Source organism: Takifugu rubripes, chromosome 6, assembly GCF_901000725.2.
Source record: "Takifugu rubripes chromosome 6, fTakRub1.2, whole genome shotgun sequence".
NCBI classification, from domain to species: domain Eukaryota; kingdom Metazoa; phylum Chordata; class Actinopteri; order Tetraodontiformes; family Tetraodontidae; genus Takifugu; species Takifugu rubripes.
This window is the reverse complement of record NC_042290.1, coordinates 6,776,024-6,796,540: the sequence shown is the minus strand read 5'-3', so window position 1 is coordinate 6,796,540 and position 20,517 is coordinate 6,776,024. Positions and strand designations below refer to the sequence as shown.

Below are 20,517 nucleotides of genomic sequence, written 5' to 3'. Positions count from 1 at the left end.
ATAACAGCGTATTGTTCGAAGGGCTGCAGGGATCTGCTGGGAATGTTGTCATGGAAGTGCACAGGGACGATACAGAACAGAAGTTGGGCTAAAAGAGGCTCAGCCAGATGTTCTAATGAATCAGAAAGTGGAATCCAAAACTAACTAAACTGCTGCTTTGATTTGCAGGATCCTGCTCTTTGATATCAATAATGCTCAGTTAGAACTTTTGTTCTCTCGATCTCTCTTTTTTTTTTTCAAAGTTTGCCATAACATCCTTTTTACTTTAACTGCACTCTAAAAGTCAGTCAGGACCACCAAAGATGTTAGCTTCAAGTTACAACACAAATCCATCTCCAGCTGTTCCAGTCCACTACTCTACCAGTTAGCATGGATGGAACTAATTTTTCCTCCACTCTACCCCAAATCTGCAGCTGGATCTTGACCTCACTGGCCAGACTTTGCTTGTAGCTTCTAGCATTATGCAGACAAGTTACCATGGTTTCCACTCAAACTGAATATGTACATTAAAGGTGGGTGACACCATGTCCAGTCACAACTTAGAAAAGCTCCTCTCTTTTGCATTATCTGTTAAATAAGGAAGAAAAATAGCACAAAAATAAAAGTTGAGAAAAACATATTTCAGAACTTAAGGTGCCACCTGAGAGAGAAGGGAGAGGGGAGCTCACCGTATTTTTTACACCAGGTGCACTTATACTCCCTCTAATATCGCCACACTCTTAAAACACGGTTGGCAGTAGGTTTAAAAGCGGCAGGAAAAACAGGAATTTGTCGCCCTCCCTTCACGTCGACGCGCTTTACTTTGGAGAGCTACTTCGCAGTTCTTCTCATGCACTGGGAACTTGATTCCCCAGGCTCCCCCACGGTCATGGGAATGAACGTAAACTCCCAGTGGCAGAGCGCTGAGAGTCCCCACGCTCTGTGCACGTACTGTATAATTTGTGAAATTGCGGACCGTGTCACGGGCACATCAGAGGGTGCCTTGCTCACGCTTGCATTTGTGGGGCAGAGTGAAGTAACAGGAGGTGCCAGCAGAGACGTAGGGGCATATCTGGAGACCCAAAGGCAACGATCTTGTGCCTTCATTTAACAGCTGAAGTTTTGAAAGGCCGTTGCATATAAAAGCCTGCCATCAACACATATAATCTCTTAGCTGAGCCCATTGAAAGCTGGGTCCCAGGGGTTAATTCTCCCATCACTCCATGTTTGAATCAACTCCTGACTCACATTGAGATGAAAGCTACAGAGTCCCAGGACTGAGCCCAGACTCCGAAGGCCCGCTGATTCTGGACGACTGGAGCGGATTATTGCGTGTTCGTCTCGTCAGACCTCCATCACGACAGGAAAACTGAAAAGAAAAACAATAATTAGAGATAATTGCTTGTGTCCAAACACGAGCGTTAAAGCCCTCCTCCCTCCCATCTCCTTTCGTAGTATGTGAGGTGGAATGAAAGGGACACCCCCCTGTTTTGACAGCTGGGCAGGCGAACATAATTTGTGACAGCTGAACTGAGACGTCTTTAACTGCGGGGACAGACGCAGAGAGAGGTTGGCTGAGAGGAAAAATGGTGTGTGTGTGTGTGTGAGAGAGCGAGAGAGAGAGAGAGAGAGAGAGAGCAAGAGGGAAGATCAGAGGAGAATTTCATCCCCCAAAAAAGAAAAGGAAGACGATTTTGGAAGAAAAAGGAGATGGAGGGAGAAAAGAGGGGAGCTGATTACCATGTAGAGGGGAGGGATTACAGCAGAAAAGGATGAGGGAGGTTAAAAGGGGGAAATTAGTCACACACCATAAACGCCGAAGATAGGTAGAATTTAAAGCGGCCCCGAAAAGGACCGGACAAGAGATGGCTTAACATCAAATGCATGCAAGTGGAAAAGAGCGGAATATTTAAGGCTCAGGCCCGGCTGATCATGGTATGATGCCAGCTTTGACACATTGGGTTAATTTGCTGCTCCCTGGAGGTGACCCTTGAACTTCAGGGATACGGGGTCAAATTGAACTCAAAGTGAGACAGTCAAAATCATGTTAGTCTGATGGGGCCAGGTCAGGGGTCACCGCGGAGATTCTCAGCATATAGACCAAAACAAGGACCATATGTGGACGGAAACACATTTGAAACAAAAATAAGTCTTCATTTTCCAAACCTAAACCCGGCTAGGCTTTTTTTACCCTCCCGTCTCTCCTCACTTCTCACACCGCCCGGAACATCTCGACCCACCACAGACTCTCTGCCCCGGTTCAATAAAGGTCTAAACACCACTTTAATGGCAAATTGACATAAGGGTGGCTCCATGCCCTTTAAATTGCCAGTGACAGAAGTTTTCCCAGAGGTGATATATCAATACAAACACAGGATTTCTTGTCCAAAATAACCAGCCCCCATGTTCTCCTATGTTCACTAAGTGTGAATTGTCTTGGCCTTGCGTTCACTAACCAAAGGTGATGACCGAGGAGTAAATCGGCGATTTATCACCTTTTTTATGGAGGATTTTGTATTTGTTCTGTGTCTTCGGTCCTGCAACACGTTTCCCATAAACTGTTTATTCATGCTGTAGTCATAACGATCCCGATGCTATGAGGGGTTTAGAGTCTAAGGGGGGACGGCTCCAGTTCCAGCTTCAAACCTGAAAATCCGTCTCTTTCATTAGAAGTGGAACGACATCACCATCTTTCCATTTCCATAGATTTTCCACTCACAGCCCGGGCCGCTCCAAATTATTTTTCCCGATTAAAAAGCTCCACTTTTCCCCTCCTTCCTCCATCCGCCGGCGATGCGTGTGAACAACTCTGGAGGAAGTTAATGAATTAAAAAACCCGAACACACGTCAGCGCTGGCTGCAGAGCTTTGACGCGCCCTTTCACATTTCAGGCCTCCGACCTGTGACGGCCGCACAGAATTCCCGCGAGGGGTGACACCCGAGAGGAAATACTTCTCTTACACCAAATTCAGGCCTTTTTCCCCCTACATGACGTGTCCCTGAGCGATGTGACAATAAAGCTTTGACACATGTAATAACACTCAACATGCACTTGAATGCATCATCAGAATGAGCTGAACACCTGCTGATGGAGGTGACCATAAAAGGTTTTGCCCTGTGTGTGCGTGCATGTGCGTGTGTGTGAGAGAGAGAGAGAGAGAGAGAGAGAGAGAGAGAGAGAGAGAGAGAGAGAGAGAGAGAGAGAGAGAGAGAGAGAGAGAGAGAGAGAGAGAGGTAGAGAGAGATTATGTAAACTGACTATTATGCTAATGAGGTCTGCAAATCATTTCCTGTGGTCCAACTGTTTATCTGATTCCCTCGAGGACGCTCCTCTTGCAGACTCGTCTGAGGGAGTTTTATGAGAGGGAAAAACAAGATTGAGTGAGTTTTGGTCCAGAGGAGAAACCGGTCCCATAATTTACACCTTTCAGCAGTTCCACCACCGGGAGAAGAAGAAGTTTGCTGTAAATCTGAAGGTGGTGAGTTAATCCCAGGGAAAGAGGGAGAAGCGAGTGCATGTGAGTTCACCGCGTGTGGGACCCCCCCCCCCCTCTCTCTGCCGTCCACAGACGCAGACCTGCTCGCTGGGTGGTGACACTGCTGGCGAGCGAACTGAAAGCTGCAAACGACAGAGGCTGGAACAACAGGAAGATAATTCACATTTGATTGGTTTCACGTGTTCTTCATAAACAACAAAGGCTCCTGCGCCTCCAGCATGTTTTCCTGCTAACATGGAATCCATTTGTCCCCCCCGTCCTCATGCCTTGTAGTTGCAACAGGCTTACGTCACGCACACACACACACACACGCGCACACACACACACAAAGACAGGGAGAGAGAGTTCAGACTGCAGCTCTTTTATTTGACATATCCAAGAACTTATTTCGAAAGCTTTCAGACTTAAAATATCACTGAGATAAAGTTGTGAGTGCGACTCACGGCTCTGATGTCCCACAGAGGAGCTCACCGGAACCAATCTGCCATGATCTTCCCCTCTGGGGGAACTATATGAGGTTATTATGGCCATTACACAATTAGTAGTGTCTGTAATTACAGCTATAAAATAACTTCACAAACCTTTTGTTTTTCAGAGAGTTCAGAATCAATATGGAGCGTTTAAAAAAACTTGTTGGGGCAACTTTATTGTTTAGTCATCAAGTTTTGGCGTTGCTCAAAAGGTGGAGCTGAAACACGATGTCAAGCTGCGTTTGAGTGAGAAAAGTAGAAGAAAGATGGAGGAACGAGTGTGAAACAGCACAGCACAAGAGCTCCGTCCACCCACAGGCGGCTCCAAGGTCGACGCTAATTACCCGAGTCTAATCATGATTTCCAGGGATTATCTGAGCCTTTGGTATTTTTATTATTTCAAACAGGAGAAACGAAAATGCCATCAGATGCGGATTCGAAATCTCTCCGCAAACGGAGCGGGGGCCCCTCCTCCGCACACTTTCAGAACCGACGTCCCGCAAAATCCGCGAAGGAGGCCCCGAAAAAGAGAAAAACACCTGTTGCTGCAGACAGACTGAACTCTGGGACATTAACCCGGATCGTTATATGTTTGGACCTTTTTCAAGGCAGCCAAATAATTTCAACAAGCAAAGTTTTATTGACATAATTGCAAATAATGGCCGCTGTTTTCCAGCTGGGAATAATGGGCTTGTTCCCCTTATTATTGTTATTATTAACCGCAAAAGTTCTGGCTGGAAACGCATCCATGCCCAGAAATGTTTCGCCAGGTTTCGGGCTCTCGAACTTCGTGGTGGGTGACTGTTTTTCACGTTCTCCCCCCTTTTTCTGCTTTATTTCGCACTTGGTATCGTGCAGCGTGTTCCCTAATACTTTTATAAATGGCCCCCAATGCTTTAAAAAAGAATGGTCCTTGTCGCCCACCCGCGTTTTACTGCGCCGTAAAAAATAATTCAAGTCATGTTGCGCTGCGGTTTCAAATCTGCGGAGAAAAGAGCGGAAAAAATATCTCAAATGCGAACTTTGGGATTGGATTTTATTTATTTTATATACGTTTGTCCAGCAGCGTTAATTTAGAGGCATTTAAATTTTTTTGTTGTTTGTTTTGGGTTTTTTTGGGGGGGGCATTCATCTGTCATGAATATTGAGGACTTTTGCGGGTCATCATGGCAGCGTTTAATCCGCATTTCGGTCAATTCATCATAAATATTGCGACTATTTAAAGATACAAGATTTTGGGTTAAAGTTTCTAAACCAGGGCAGCAAATGCAGGCGAAACGCTGGAATTGTGTCCTCAACCTTTTGAGGTTTCAAAATATTCCGTACTTTTTGACAGAAATAATAAATATATATGCGTTGTCAATATTTATACATTTTGTTTGCCTGAAATTATACAGAAATGATACAAATTTATTATATTGAAAAGTTCAGTTATAGAATCTTTTGTATTTAAAAAAAGCCACTTATTTCATACAAAAATCGTGTATGTCACGGCACAGTTAAATTATTAATATAATTATTATTATTATTATTATTATTATTATTGTTATTATTATTATTATTAGTATCATTATCATCATTATTATCATTATCACTAGTATTAGTATTAGTAGTATTTATTATTATTATTATTATTTATTTATTTAACATTAATCATTCACAATTTAAAATGACAAATCCTCAATATTTTGCCCCCATGCGGTTCATAACGCTTTATTAAATCTCGCACACACACACACACACACTCTGTCTCTGTCTCTCTCTCTCTCTCTCTCTCTCTCGCCCCCTCTCTCTCTCACGCACGCACATTTACTCCATTCATCACATCATATGTTACTTAAATAGCAGTAAAAAATAAATGCAAATCAAACCACAAGTGAACTATTAAATTACAATAAATTATTCTTAAATTAGACTGTTGGAAGCCTGATAATGACATCTAATTAATTAATTGATTGATTGAATGAATAATTGATAAAGTAAACAGTTATGGGCTGCAGCCTTGTCTTATTAATCATATGAAAAGCAGCATTTGACCTTTGGTAAATGTAACAGAAGAAAAATCACATTTAACAAAACACATGCGTAAACCTGTGATATACTAAAGATCTATTAAAGAGATCAGGTTCATGTTCTGTTTGTATGTTTTATTCATTTATCATGTTGCTGTGGGAACGTGTGCGGCTAAATGTTCCAACTTTTTTCTGCTTTAAAATCAGACAAAAACATGTTTTCTCAAGTATCTGGGAAATTGTGCTCTACATGTTTGCTTCAAAGACCAGCGGGTATTTTCCTGCGCCAACGTGTCGCCCTGCACGGTGATTTGTGTCCTAATTTACGGACAACAAGCCCGAAACAAATGTGCGTTTTTGAAACAGAATTTAAATTTAGAATCTTTGAGTTTCCGCTGCCTCACGGTCCTCGGGTAGAGCCAAGCTTCCCCATAAATCTCCATTTTAATGAGGTTTTCTTCCAGGGAACCTCATCTGAGTGGATTTTATGACTTCATACTTAATTATTGTGGTAACTATGTGATAACAGCTGTGAGAGCGAAGAAGAAAACTCCAGCCTTGTTGCTGTGTAGCTGCAGGACCTTCTGAGGGATGCATATGAAAATAAAAATACACCTTGTGTCTGTTGACAGTTAAACAATTTCCACTGGTAAACCCTGGTAGGCTCAGTGTAGAGAACGAACTCTGGTGCATGTTCACAAAGGAGACGCTGGATGTAAGAGCTGACCCATTTACAGGCTCTGTCGGTTATGCGTGACCCATATGACACCTTTCTTAAAAGAAAACTGTGAGGTTGAGCAACTCCCAAGATCTATTTTGCATTAACTACCGGAAAAACACAGTAAAACCGTTCAGAACGTGTGACAACATAAGTGAATAATCTGGTGAGCAGCTTATAGTTATCCCGGGTTAACTGTATTATTCTTGCAGTCTGTTTCTATTAAAATGAATAACTTTCCTGGAAACCCACTGCAAGGAATCACCTTAAAACAATAAAGGAAGTGAAAACCTGTGAGTTTCCATTAATGGAATGTGGCTGGGTGTTTATCAAGATGTCTGGACGAGGTTTTCCTGATTGGATTTTAAGTAAATGGGATCGAACAATTGGAGGAATGAGACTATTTTTAGGTGGAAAAAGAATGAAGAAGAAAAAAAAAACCCCCACCAAAGTTTTCTTTTCCTGGACAAAACCGACTGAAAGGCCTGTCTCTCTAACCAGAGCACAACCCTTTGGGTGAATCAATCTCGCTGCCGCACAGATTAAATGTTTTAATTGGCTGAGAGAGTATCGACGGTTAAAGGCAGCCAGGACTGATCCGCCGGTTAATGAGACGTGAACGGTTTCACTCTGCCTTAATGAGCATCGAACGTGCTGAAATCTGCTTTATCACCTGCAACACTGTCAACGCTGCAGATTAAGGGTTTGACTGTCACCCTGCCTCATGCGGCAGTGGCAAAGTTGCCACCTCGCCACTCCACAGTCCATCCTTTCGTTCAAATTGGGATTTTTTTAAGGCCCCCTTGTCTGACCGCCCCACCTGCCCCCCAGCACGTAGAGTCATGTAGAGGAACAGAAATGACATGAATGCAGATCACGGAGCCACCAGGCTGGCGCTCAATGACCCGCGGTGCTTCCTGTTAACAAAGATACAGAGGTGGAATTTGCCTCACCTCATCCTGCTGATGATCCTGGACCTCCAGAGGCTGGTCAGCAGGAAGGCCCTTAGAGATCAGGATGGGGGATGGGTCCCCTCACAGGTGGGCTTAACAGGTATTTTTACCAGCCTATAGGAGTGAAAATGAGGACAGTGTTGGCTGGATGAACTACAGCAGGTACGACATGCACGGCCAGTGATTGAGGCCTGAACTGCTGCATTTGTACAGTTTTTTGATGACCCCCCACCAGCCTCATGGCAGCAAGCGGTGCGGTATGGTCTGCTGCGTTCAGGCTCCCTCTCAGAGCGCGAAACCCAGGCAGAACGTGAGATCCCAACGGGCACACCAACACGTCCTGATCCACCCAGTCCGATGTCCTTTCACACCCACACGTCGCTGCCCGCTGCAGATGTAAAGAACGGAAGGGCCTAAAAATCCCTCACGCCATCCATGTTAAAGTGAGACGGGGAACGACCCCCACACGAGGGCCGCCGCGCTCCCCCTCCACGTGTAGGGCTCCCTCGTTTCTACTCCTTTAACACTTTATCGTGTGTGTGACAAGTCAAGCTATTGTTTCGTCTTCCAAGTCAACCCTTCTCCTCAGCTGCAGCTGTCTGAAACACAGCACGACATGTGCGTACAGTAAACACCGACAGCGCGTCCATAAATTTTTAACTCTTAATGCAAACACGCCGACATGCATGCACGTTTTCAGCAGACTCTCACGGCAGACAGCCATAAATGCGCGCCCGCGTTGCGTGTCAGAGGCCCACTGGAGAAAAAAAAGGTGACTCCCAGGGCCGAGCGGAAGCATATATGGACCACTGACCCAACCTGTGTGTTTAGGACAGCCTCAGCTCATTTCACCCTGGCACGAATGAACAAAGCAGCAGATAACTCTAGAAAAAAAAAGCTCTATAGAGTGTTTAAAGAAACCCCCCAAATCGAAGCTGCACAGATTCTTTCAATTAGCAAACTCTAAATATTTATGAACTGAACATTTCCTCTCTGGAAGGAAGGAGAATGGTGTGTGTGTGTCTGCTGATGACTCACACTGGGCCTGTATTGATCCCTTGGGCTTATGCTTCATTTCACTTGATCTCTGCCACCATCCTCGACAAAGCACATCTGTCCAACATCTACGCGCTGAACTGTCTTTTATTACGCCTCCTCGCTGGCGGCGTTCGCCATTTTCAGCCTCTCCAGACCCTTTTGTGGTTGCGACTGATGGAAAGTCTTCCGATTGGCCACATATATTCATCTGACCTCAGAATTAATATCGCCATGATCTAATATTAATCCCATTAAACTTCTGATGGCATCGCTCTCATGTTAAAGAACCTGTCAACAGATGAAAATCATGCCCGTCTACAATCCGACCATCTTAAATTCTGTTAGACAACATATCCGTGTGTATTTCGCTATCGACTCACCAGCTAAGGCGCTTGTTTACACCTGTGACACGTTTGCATCGACGGATTCCTGTGGACCAATGAAGAGGGGCCCAATGATCCCTGTAGGAATTACGATGTGCCCATTTCTCTCTCATCCCTTCCCCCCCCAAACACAGACACATGCCTGCTATGACAAATAGCCTGTGACGTGCCCCTGTGAACATGGCACGAAAGGATCGCCTCCCTCTCCTCGGGGCTGACAGCAGAGGAGTCTTCCAGTGGACAGGATGCTCCAGTCTCTGCGTTGGGGCCGTTGACAGCCAGGGAACCATTCTCAGCTTTCCGATGGGAAAGGCAATGGCGGCGTTCCTGTTTGGATGGAAATGCTGGTTGCACTCGTGGAGCCAAAGAGGGAGCAGTAGGAGTAGATCCAGTAGTTAATTTGATTCCACAAATGCAAAAAATTCATGCACAGATGAAGCAGGCGGACCTGCTGCACAGCACAATGTGCCAGTATTTTCTGTCTTATTGAGAAGATAGTTGCTGCGTAGCAGCTGTAAAGCAGTCCGGGTCAGACTGTTGCCTGGAGGCATCCAATACAAGTCGGAGCTTAAAAGTAAGACCTAGAAGTGAGGAGGAATGGAAGGGTGGCCAGGTAACCCCGGAGCTGCAGGGTCAACAGGTAAATAATGGGTGAAACTGGGGCGTCAGTCAGGAGAGAATGCACACATCCCATTTGGGTGATGAATTCTACATTCTAAATGTGGCCTGTATTTCCAGGGAGAATCTGTGTCGGGGCTTTGCTGTCTGAATGGAAAACGTGACACATATCTTAGGATGAGCCTGACACATTCAGGGTTTGAGTTATTCTACAAAGGTCTTGTGGACTTTAGAAGGGGAGCGAGACAAGCGGAGAAGAATCCATATTAATGCAATAACCTTACACCAGGCTTGTTTGTTCAGATGGTTTCTCTCGCGGTGAAGAGGAAGATCAAATGGACACATCAGTTATAAATTGTCCATAAATGTTACTGATGTGGGACTCACTCTGGATTGCAGAATAACTCACTTCTATGGCTCCTGTGGGCTTTTGAGCAAACACAACCGTGATGGTGGACGACCCGGACTGATCGCTCCATCTGCTCCCACCCTCTCTCTCTCTCTCTCTCTCTCAGAGGCCACGCTGATGTTCAGACCAAATCAGTCGACACCACAGTCCAGAACTCAGATCTCTTTTCCATCCTTAAGAACCCCCTAATGTATGAGACCTCCTGGGGCTGGTTTGCTTTGCTTTGAGATCTGTTAATGAAGAACGACTGTTGCGTTTCATATGGAATGAGCTCTACCTGGTGGCTTCTAAATATGAACCCATGCAGAATTCTTTTTGATCAGATCTCACCAACGGCACCTGCAGTGGTAAACAGATTAGTTCCCACACTGTTGTAGGTCTTCTCCGTCACATCCCTCTATAGCTTGTGCTGCTCTCATCACGTGTTCTATACCATCCCTGACCACACACACGTGGACAAACAAGAGCCCCACTTCGGTTGTGCAATTTGGCCTTTCGGAAAATAACACCGTACACAGGAGACCCCGGATCTCTTCCACTCTGCTCGAGCGAGGCGGGCAGGAAAAAGAATAGAGTCAACACTGATGGTTCACACATGTGGCTGTGAAAACGCAGCTCTGGGTTTGTGTTTTAAACAGTGAAGAGGAGGAGGAGGAGGCCTTCAGGGACAGGAAGAAAAAGAATGACTGAGCGTGCACTGTAAATACACACGAGGTGTTGATGTACTGCTGAGCGGCGGCGCACACTCGCGCATACGTCCTCCACGGCCAAGCGCGGCATGAGGTCCTCGCAGTGCAAACACTCCATTCGTAACATGTGTGGCTGCGTCTCCCAGGCTCCTTTTCATACTGGATCACGCCGCATGACGACAGCGGGATCCAGAGACCTGTTCATCCTGGATTATGGGCATCAGAATCCAGATTACTGGTTTCATTTTGGATGGTTTCTTATTTTAAATTGGTACAATATGTAATTCATCAACAAGGTTTTCAAAAAACTTTAAAGGCCTTTAAATGCTTTTTTGAATGACGGCGATGACTGAAAACAGCTCTTCTAAAAACACCAAATGGATAAAAGAAATACCAGTTTTTAAAAAAAACACACTGAACTCACATTGATGTCATTTTAATATATTTGTATATATTCATATATTACAGATTTTATATGGGCACAATGAGAAATCATAAAGTAGAGACAAAGTGGCTGAGATATTTGTAAAAATGTACAATTTATGAGATTCATTTACAATTTCACTCTCTTTAAACTCTGTTTAACACAACATACACAGAAAAAAAAGAACGTGAAAGTGACCAAAAAAGGGAGATTTTTAATTTACCGGGAAATGTTTTTGTGGTTTTTTTAGTTTAAACAGCAAGAACCAGCTTGCTCATACAGAACAGAAGATACTTTGTGCTATTTTTTGGCTCATCTGATCACCGATATAATTATTTTAGAGAACAGACTGTACAAATGTGTGCTTTTTTTTAGTGGAAACTCATTTGTGTTAACTACTTTTAAATGTTTAGCTGATTTAAAAATGGACATTTCCGTGACTCAAATCAGACGGTCTGCCTCTGAAATAATGGTTACTATGGTAATAATCAAGCAGCAGGTATGATCAATGGAGGAGACGAGTCAAGTAAATCACCAGCCAGGCTTAGTGTTAAAATTACAATGAGTCCTTGTTCTGCAGCACAGCGGACAGCAAGAAAAAGCTTCAAAGGCTGTTTTGTTAAATCAGTTGGCCATGTGATGTGGCACGGTGTACACAACTCCTGCCCTAAAATGTTGCCCACCCCCACGTGACCCCGTGAATTTCCCAGTCAGGTCCTCCACCAACCTGTCAGCTGATTTGGAGTTTCTTTGCCCAAAGTGAAAACCTGTATTCACTTAAAATTAAGTTAATGTGTTACAAAATCCACGAGGAGTATATACACCGCCTTCCACTGGGTGGTTAAGGAGGCCAAAAATCATACTGGAGCGAATGAATCGGACTTGGAGAAGACAATAACTGAGTTCCGTGAGACAGTTAAAATCAGTGGAAAAGGGTTCCCAGACAACATAAAAATCCTCCTTAAAGAGCACAACAGGAGCCTTCACTGGGAGAAGAATGAAGCACCAAAAGTTCCATCCATCCATGCATCCATCCATCCGTACACCTTTTATGCCCCAGAGGCTCTGTATCGACTCACTTGGTGAAACTTAATCTAGTTCCAACTTTAGTTTAACATCTAAAGCGCCACAAAAGGAACGACCAGTGATGTCATTGGCTGGGATCCGGCACCCAAGATTCGTCATCATGGAAATAGAAAGCAATGGAAAACGGGGAGCACAGGGTCTGACCCCAAAGATATGCTACAGAGGAAGGCACCGGGGAAATTAGCAACAGTTTCTGAGCTCTTTCTCTGCAGGTAGTGGATTCAGCTGACGGGCCCCCAGTTCACAACCCATAACCACGAACGAAGATTAATGCTGCCCTCACAGGAAGGCTAATGTCACAGTTCCTACCGGCGGTGCGGACGCATGCAGAAAAAACCCAACACACGGCCTAATGGGGAAGCGCCCCAGGTAGCACGTTGCTAAAGCGGCTATTGTGAAAGCTGAAGAAGGCTGAGGAGCAGATCAGGCTCCCACATCCAAACACAATGAACGTTTGCAATAAGGCAATTTCCATCATTAAATCATCCTCACGGTGCCCCTGCTCACTTGGATGGTCTACTGCACTGTGAGCAGGGCCTGGCGGAGTCCAATCATTGACTGCTGGAAGACACTTGGGCCGTAAAAAACGTTTTCCCTTCACCATCCAAATAAAGGAGTAAAAAAAATACACAACGGGCACTCTTGGTGCCGTCGCTGTGTTGTAAAATACAAAAAAAGGAGAGCAATCTGCAGATATTCAGGCACAGTTCTCCACTGAAGGGGAGAAAAGTTTGATTTAAAAACACTGGCAGTTTCAAGAGAGGCTGCAAGAGTGATGTAATATCCCTTGATTATCTTATTAACGCAACTAATGTTCGGCAATACACGTTCAACAGTCGATTTATAAGATTTAGGAAGGATAGAAAAGATCTTAAAATGTAAAAAGTCTGCAGGGGAATTTACAGGGAGTAAAAATTCAATCGTAAAAAAAGATGAGGCTGATCAGCTTTGTTTAAAAAAACGACCTCGGGCAAACGTTTGACGCAGGTTTGTCGCGTACTGACGGACACAGTGGAAGAGGAGGCACTGAGGTCAAGAGTTTGGTTCATTTAAAAGCACTTCATTGTTATTTCAAAGGTCGAGGTTGTGCCTGGTGTGAGAGCGCTGCCTTCATGGCTTCATTGCACATATTGAGGAGGAGGAAGATGAGGAAGAGGAATAGGAGGAGGAGGAATCAAGAAACAAAACTGAAAAGTGAATCAGAGCTGGTCAAGCAGAATTAATATTTACAGTTGGCAGCGGGAGGGGGGGGGTGTTTTCTTCTCTTACATGCAGAAATCATGTGAATACTCTAAAACGCGTAAGAGGAAAGAGAGCATCTGAAAGACTGTTAGTGCATTTTTTTCAGCTTTTATATCATACAATCTAGATTCATATCTAACCCTTAAAGTGTTTCTGACTATACAAAAAGAATTAGGAAGTATTATTAGATTTAATATCTACATTTTTCCTGAAAGCTCACCTTTTTTTCTTTTACTATTCTCGTTTTTGACAGTGTTCAATACTCAGTGCTGTTTTCTTGCAGTGAGATTCTCGTCTCACAAACCCATCTGTGCTCAGACGGAGCCGAGTGGTCGGAAGGCCTCGCAAGGTTGACTCGGTTTTTTTGTTGGTTTTTTTTCCAGGTTTTTGTTTTGTTTTGGGGGGCAGAGTGGTGGGTCGCCTCAGCAGTCTGCCATGTATCGTCCTGAGGAAAGAGCAGAAGGGTGTGAGTTGTGGGCGGGTTATCACCAAGGGCGTGCCCAGCTGAGGGAGCGTCCGTCATACCTGTGGCAAACCTCTTCTTGTTGAGAGAAAGTCTGTATCCGCTGCCCTGAAGTTCCATATCAGCTCCTGACAGGGTGGTGCCCTCGTTCAAAAACTGCACTGCCAGAGTGGAGGGGGTTGAGGGGCCGTTTGAAAGTTCAAACTTGGCCCTCAGTGTTCCAGCCCCTGGGGTCAAACAGACATTTAGGTAGAATCTAAAAGTAGATGTTCTTATCATTTAAAACAAACAAACAAACAAACAAAAAACCCAACTTGCCTTCATTTTCAGACTTTTCTGAAATGTCGCTCAACTTCCACAAACATTTACTCTGCTCTGAATTCCTACAAGAAAAGAGAACCTCAATCCTCTTCTGATAAAGGCTGGTAGTTTGATTCCAGCATGCCGTTGTTGTTCTCCAGCCCTGCATCTTACCAAATGGATGGAGGCAGGGACTGCATGCTGGTGACGCCTCCGTCGACTGGCACCAAGATCTGCACGTTAGTGAGCGCCCTGGGATTCGCCATGGACTCTGGGTTGTAGCGATAGTCTATCCGCAGGTCTGAGGTGCTCGGCGTACACTTCCAGTATACAGTCAGGTTGAGGGGGGTGGAGTGGATCCCATCAGACTGTACCTGTACAATGTATAAAGAACAATGTTGCGCTGGTGGTTTAGATTAAACCCAGACTTGCTACGCAGCAAAACCGCATAAATAAAAGCAACCCCAGTTTATTTGTGTTGGTTTAGCACCATGATGAGCCTTTGTCGGGCAAAAAAGAACTCTCCAAGAACGGGCACTGACAATAAGAGCGCTACTCTACCATACTTTGGTAGTGGAGCCAAACCAAGTAATGAATGCCAGAACACATGTCCCAAACATTAGCATGGTATGCTAGTTTTAGCCTCAACTGTTGCGCTGTGGCTGTGCAGACAGTGGTGTGGCATCGCATGTGAAACTCAATAATGGATGAAATGCTACAAATAAAAGTTCTAAAAGACACAAAAATGCATACAAATTATGTTTAAAAAGCTTTTACAAAAACATCTATTATAGAGAGCTCTTCCAATTGTAAACAAGCACAGTAAAAAAAAAAAAAATTGCAAAATGGAACAGAAAAAGAAGGCCTGCAAAGCAATAGTGCCTTCAGTTTAAGGCCATAAAGGAAAAAACAACAGGAGTCTTCGGAATAGTTCATATCAACAATGGCTGCTAGTTTTTCTGCCTCCAGATTTAAAGGATCTGGTGTTAGTGGCACTGATAAATCAGACTGTAGAGGCTGCCACCTTGGTATTATGTACGGCTTGCATAAATAAATGAATGAGCCACTCCGAAATTACAGCCTGTGTTTGTTTTAAAGATGATTTTACCTCAGGATAACATTTGATGATTTGAGGACTATGAGCCAACACAACGGTTAGTTTTTCCTTCTGTCTCCCACTTGTCTGGAGTGTGAAACGCTCGGAGTAAAACAGGCTTTTGAGGAGCATTCCTTCACTACAGCATATTCATATGGATTAGGGTCTGGGATCGGACTGACCTGGTATTTTAGGATGTCCACGTTATAGTAGGAAGCTGAGGGATTCTGATCTGAGGCTTTTCTGAGGTAGGATGTCAGTGCTTGCATGTTGAACCAGAAGTCCTTGGAATTAGAGTCACTTTGGGAAGGATCACTGGATAAAAGACAATCCAAAAGACACACGCACGCACAGGCACGCACACACCCACACACATAGAGTAATCAGAGGCTCAATTATTCATTGCGCTTCCTGGCTTTGTGTGTAAAGCTCCAATAGCTTGGAAAAAATGACCCTGTTATATGCAACCAGCTACTAAATCTTGAATTCCTTGTGATTCAATTAATACAGTAACGTGCTCTTCGTGGATAACTGGGAGGAACCAGAGAGTGACGTTGAAGCTGCTGTTATTACTTTATTTGGGAAAGGATATGAGGCTTTAGCTTTAAACGAGACTTAAGCCTAACAGCCCATTGCACGGCATGAGAAGAAAATATACATTAACACTATCAGACATCGACTAAAGAGGTGAGATAAAATGATGTCCATCAGCTCAAGCAGCTGTTGAGGGAGGTTTGCTCCTCAATGGTATTTTAGGGTGTGAAGTGTGTCAGAAGACGCATGAACTGCTGAGAATGTGGCTGCTAAAGTCTGGTGGAAAATACTTCCCTGACAGCTTAATGATAGCTTTATGTCAGATTAATAATTGAATTTCCTCTCACTGACGCAGGCTACATTTCCTCTGTCCTCGCTCATGGCATCCAGTCCAAAATGCTCCTCTAGATTAATCACCAGTCTGACCAGTGTTCATCTCATCAGGTACGCAGCTGCTGCATGGACCTGCCTGTGTGTGTGTGTGTGTGTGTGTGTGGGTGTGTGTGTGTAAAAAACTCTGGGAAGACATCTCACCTGTGCAGAAGCTGCTGGTTGGGCAGGATTTGCTCCAACCTGCTGGTGTTTTTCAGCTTGAAGGTGAGCACGGCTGGTGAGGGGTTGTTGGTGAACACTTTGATGATGCCCATTGGGAACGAAAGTGTCATCTCCCCCGTGATCTTCACAATGCACCTGTTGAACAAACCGCGTACATTTGTTGCAGGTACTGGGTTATTTTCTCCAAAGAATGACTATAGCTTCTAAAGCTGGATCAAGAGGAACTGGAATGTTACCCATTCCAAAAGAAATCTTCCAAAAACCACCATAAAACTGAAGGTGAAATTAAAAACTGAGGAACTTCTAAATATCTAAATTAACTTGTTTTGTGGAAAACTAATGTGCATTTATAGGATCTTTGTAGATGCTCTAACTAAAGATTTAAAATCTATATTTTATAAATGAGTATATTGTATATATAGGCTAGAAAAGGTCTTCAAAGGGCTGTAGAGCCAGAGGGTCCTTTGTTCAGTTGGCCCAGACTGAAAGTCCACGGCAGTTTTCGACTGGCATTGCTTATGAAATGTTCCATTTGGTAATCTCTGCAAAAATAAGCCTTTTTGCACAGCAGCAATTTAGCAGCAGTTAGCCAATAAAAGCCTGTATGTTTTCTCTGCCCCAGACTATAATCTACTTCATGTAGGTTATCCACTCTGAAAGAATGGTGTCACACTTCAAAACATTCTCCACATTCAGGAGACTGTGAAACGCACGCCGAAGACGATTATAACACTCGGCACTCTGTAACTTATGGCATCATGTGTCGTTGAAGTTCAAATATGGACAAAAATGCATGTCAGGAACTTGGAGCTACAAGACGTCATGTGAGACTCACTTAGTGGGATCAGCTCCTTTGAAGTAAGCATTAACGGACTCCGTGAAGGCCACAGCAATGGGCAAAGCATCTTGGGATGCCAGGGTCACAGGGCTGGGACCGCGAGACGTCCCTGAGAACGAGACAGGCACAGAGATGGAGGTCTGTTGACTCAGCTGCAGATCAGACGTCTGCATGCGCCGGCGCCAAAGCTCACATCCGAATCAGGAAGGTCTGAATCACGCTACAACGCGCTGTATGTTTTACAACACTTGGACTGCGCTTGATGCCGTTAGTCAGTCGCCCGCTGCAAAAACCTACATTCTGTTAATTGTCGGATAAACAAAATTAAGAGCGGTTTAAGTCATCCTACAGCTGCTTTAGTTTGAAAGATGAGCTCACAGAGATGTTGTTGTTAAACCCAAATTCTCACACAGTTAGAAGGTGATAGTGGTAGAGACGGGGAAGACACGAACAAGCGCAGCAGAGCCAGGCCTCCAGTTGGCTGCTCCATCCACTCAGCAAACTGGTAGTAATGTTGGTTATAAAAAAGACGAGAGGTCTCTTCCAGGATTGGCGGCCCTACCTGCTGGTGTTTCGCAGCGCTTCTCAAAGGTAGGCAGATTCATGAACACGTCATCCTCTTTACGCCAGATGGACAAGGCATAAAGAGGAATGAAGGACATAAAGAAAGCCAGACAGCACAAACGTCATGAAGATGAGAGAAATCATCAATGTGGGTGAGCTAATGATGACACTGCTCATCAACATGAACGTGCATCAAGGTCAGAGTAGGCGGACATTCAAGGTCAAAACCTGGCTTAATGTACACATATTAAAGTCAACTTTGATGTTCGGGCTGATAGACTTTGATAGGACCACAGATGGAGGCACTGTGTCAAATCGGACAGTGTTTGTTAAAGAAAACAAAAGTTAGAAAATACAGACTCACTTAGCAGAAAGAAAGAAGAGAGGGCGAGCAGCTCAGGCTCTGGGGAGGAGAGGGAGGGAGCAACCGTGTGCTGGGCTGCTGTGAGGAGAGGAGTCAAGGTTGGAAGAGAGGAGTGAGGGGTGATATCAGAAAATGGTGTTGCAGAGGGAAAAAGAAGATCGCTTTAATGGAATCTTACCAACAGTCGGGGTGTTCCCAGCACTGAGCGACGTGTTCGAGGACAACGAAGAAGAGCTCTCTGCTCTGGCGAGTGGGGCGGTCGGGGGAGGGCTGGCGTTGGACATCTTAGGTGGGCTGAACGGTCGTACCTGAGTGAGGGGGATCGACCGAAGGGGACACCATTACAAAGATAAACTGCCATTCCAAAAGTAATCAATGTGCAACTACAAACACGGGGATGCGAACTCACAATCTCATTGATTCCTGTCAGTTTTCCAGTTGGCAGCTTTGGCCTGGAGGAGGGTCGTGGTGGGGGCATCAGGGCTCCTGTTGTGAGTGGGGTGGTTGGTCTATTTGGTGCTGTTATCACACAGAAACATGCATTTGACTGGTTAGAGGAAAAGAAAGAAAGAATCTGGAAACAAATACATGATTTGTCTACACATACAGCACAGGTTGTTTTTTTTCCAAACATGCTTCACACATGCAGAGTGGAGGGGGTCAAACTCAAAAACTGCATCCATGTTTAGGGTGAGCATTTCATTATATGAGGAATTATTGCCAATATGCTGTGTAGGAATATGCACATAGATGCTATTAGATTTCATTTTCAAATTTTACAAGAAAGACAAAAAATAGCTGGAAACCTGTGTGAAAACATTTTAAAACATAACAAAACAGCTCTACAAACACCACTGATATTTGTTGTTTCACTTGTACTGTGTGTGTGTGTGTGTGTGCGTGTGGGTGTGTGTGTGTGTGTGTGCGTGTGGGTGTGTGTTGTATACCAGTGAATTAGGTGGTTTGAATGCATGTGAGCACCTTGAGTTTGACATATACAATTAAAAAAAATAAATCATGCAACAAAGCTTTTAGTCTAAAAACCACAACAGCAAAACAAGTTAACAAAAATGAGATTAAAAAAAAATCCCCAACTCATTCAAAAAAAACTTAAAACAAAATTACTCGGCATTCCAAAAGAAGGCACGAATACAAAAATAAGAACAAAAAGAACTGAAAGATATAGAAACTCGATTAATGGGGACCATTTGTAGCTTTCGTTTTACCACTTGGTAATTTGCCTGAAGTGGTTGCTCCAGTGGCCTTATCTGCAATCCCAGAGAAGACATCAGAGACACAGGGGGCGCTGTCCTCTTTACTGCCCTCCATTTTGTCGTCGAAGCCCGAGGAGCCATCGGAGAAGAAGCGACTTGATCTGCCGGCGCCAGATGGAGGCCTGTGCGCGTCCTTCACCGAGGCCTGATGGCGACTTGGTGCGAAATTATCGCTGAAAGCGAACCACTGGCTCTGAGACCAGCACAGAGAGGAGAAGGCGTCCACGCTCTTTGGCGGGCTGGAGGCCGTCTGGCCACTGAGGGGGTCAACTGGCTCACTTGGGAGGGTGATGGGAGCACTCTGGGCTCTTTCTGTTGCTGGCTTGTGTGCTTGAAAAGGGTCATCTGGCGAGTCCCAGGGAGAGGATGAGGACGAGGAGAGAGTACAGACACCTTTGGGCTGCTGGGTCTCTGCCACAGGAGGAGACAGCTCCTGTTGCGGCACTGCGTTAGCTGAAGGCGATGCCATCGACAGAGCCAATAAACATGTCAGACATCACAGCCACGACACCTTTAATTGCAATCGTATGTTCAACGCAAAGCACTCAAACAAATGGAACCTATGTAAATAAATGTTATTTCAAAAGAACCCAAACTAAGCTGGCCTGATAAATGACGTTCACACAGGTTACCTGAAGCTTCTGGCCGAAAGTCATCTGAGTCATTCATCAGAAAAGATGGAGATGGAGGGATGGAAAGGAAGATAGATTCAAGGTCTAGCAAGAGAGGTTGAAACCAACAGGTTGAAGAATTAAACATGGAGAAATGTACTCTTGGACAATGGCATTGGGATACAGACAAACGTAAGAGCACAAATAACACATACTGCATAAATATCCCCCACTGTGAAACATGAATGGGCGGATCTGATAAACTGCCCCATGAGCAGCGTTTAATCGTTTTAATAGCTCACAAACTTGTTTAATGTGTCATGTGTGCATTTGGAGCTGCTTATACTGCTCCACTGTACACAGAGAGATTTAACAAGCTGTAATTCCCATCGCCATATCC

The 20,517-nt window shown here is 44.5% G+C and overlaps 1 protein-coding gene across 6 annotated transcripts in view; it reads right to left on the bottom strand.

Moving 5' to 3' along the window:
* Positions 1-11,188: 11,188 nt before the first annotated feature.
* fcho2 (FCH and mu domain containing endocytic adaptor 2) overlaps positions 11,189-20,517 on the bottom strand; it is a 32,396-nt gene continuing 23,067 nt past the window's right edge. For 2 of the 6 annotated variants that reach the window (XM_029838124.1, XM_029838126.1), the window contains 13 exons: positions 20,139-20,222; positions 19,459-19,959; positions 18,642-18,751; positions 18,411-18,540; positions 18,233-18,310; positions 17,867-17,923; positions 17,302-17,413; positions 16,446-16,601; positions 15,560-15,692; positions 14,456-14,655; positions 14,300-14,364; positions 14,044-14,208; positions 11,189-13,963 (listed from right to left, as the gene is read on the bottom strand). In XM_029838124.1, the coding sequence (XP_029693984.1) occupies positions 13,941-13,963; positions 14,044-14,208; positions 14,300-14,364; positions 14,456-14,655; positions 15,560-15,692; positions 16,446-16,601; positions 17,302-17,413; positions 17,867-17,923; positions 18,233-18,310; positions 18,411-18,540; positions 18,642-18,751; positions 19,459-19,959; positions 20,139-20,222 (1,814 nt within the window). In that variant the 3' untranslated portion in view covers positions 11,189-13,940. The remainder of the gene's footprint in view (positions 13,964-14,043; positions 14,209-14,299; positions 14,365-14,455; positions 14,656-15,559; positions 15,693-16,445; positions 16,602-17,301; positions 17,414-17,866; positions 17,924-18,232; positions 18,311-18,410; positions 18,541-18,641; positions 18,752-19,458; positions 19,960-20,138; positions 20,223-20,517) is intronic. The other 4 variants (XM_029838130.1, XM_029838127.1, XM_029838128.1 and 1 more) reach the window with 4 other exon arrangements.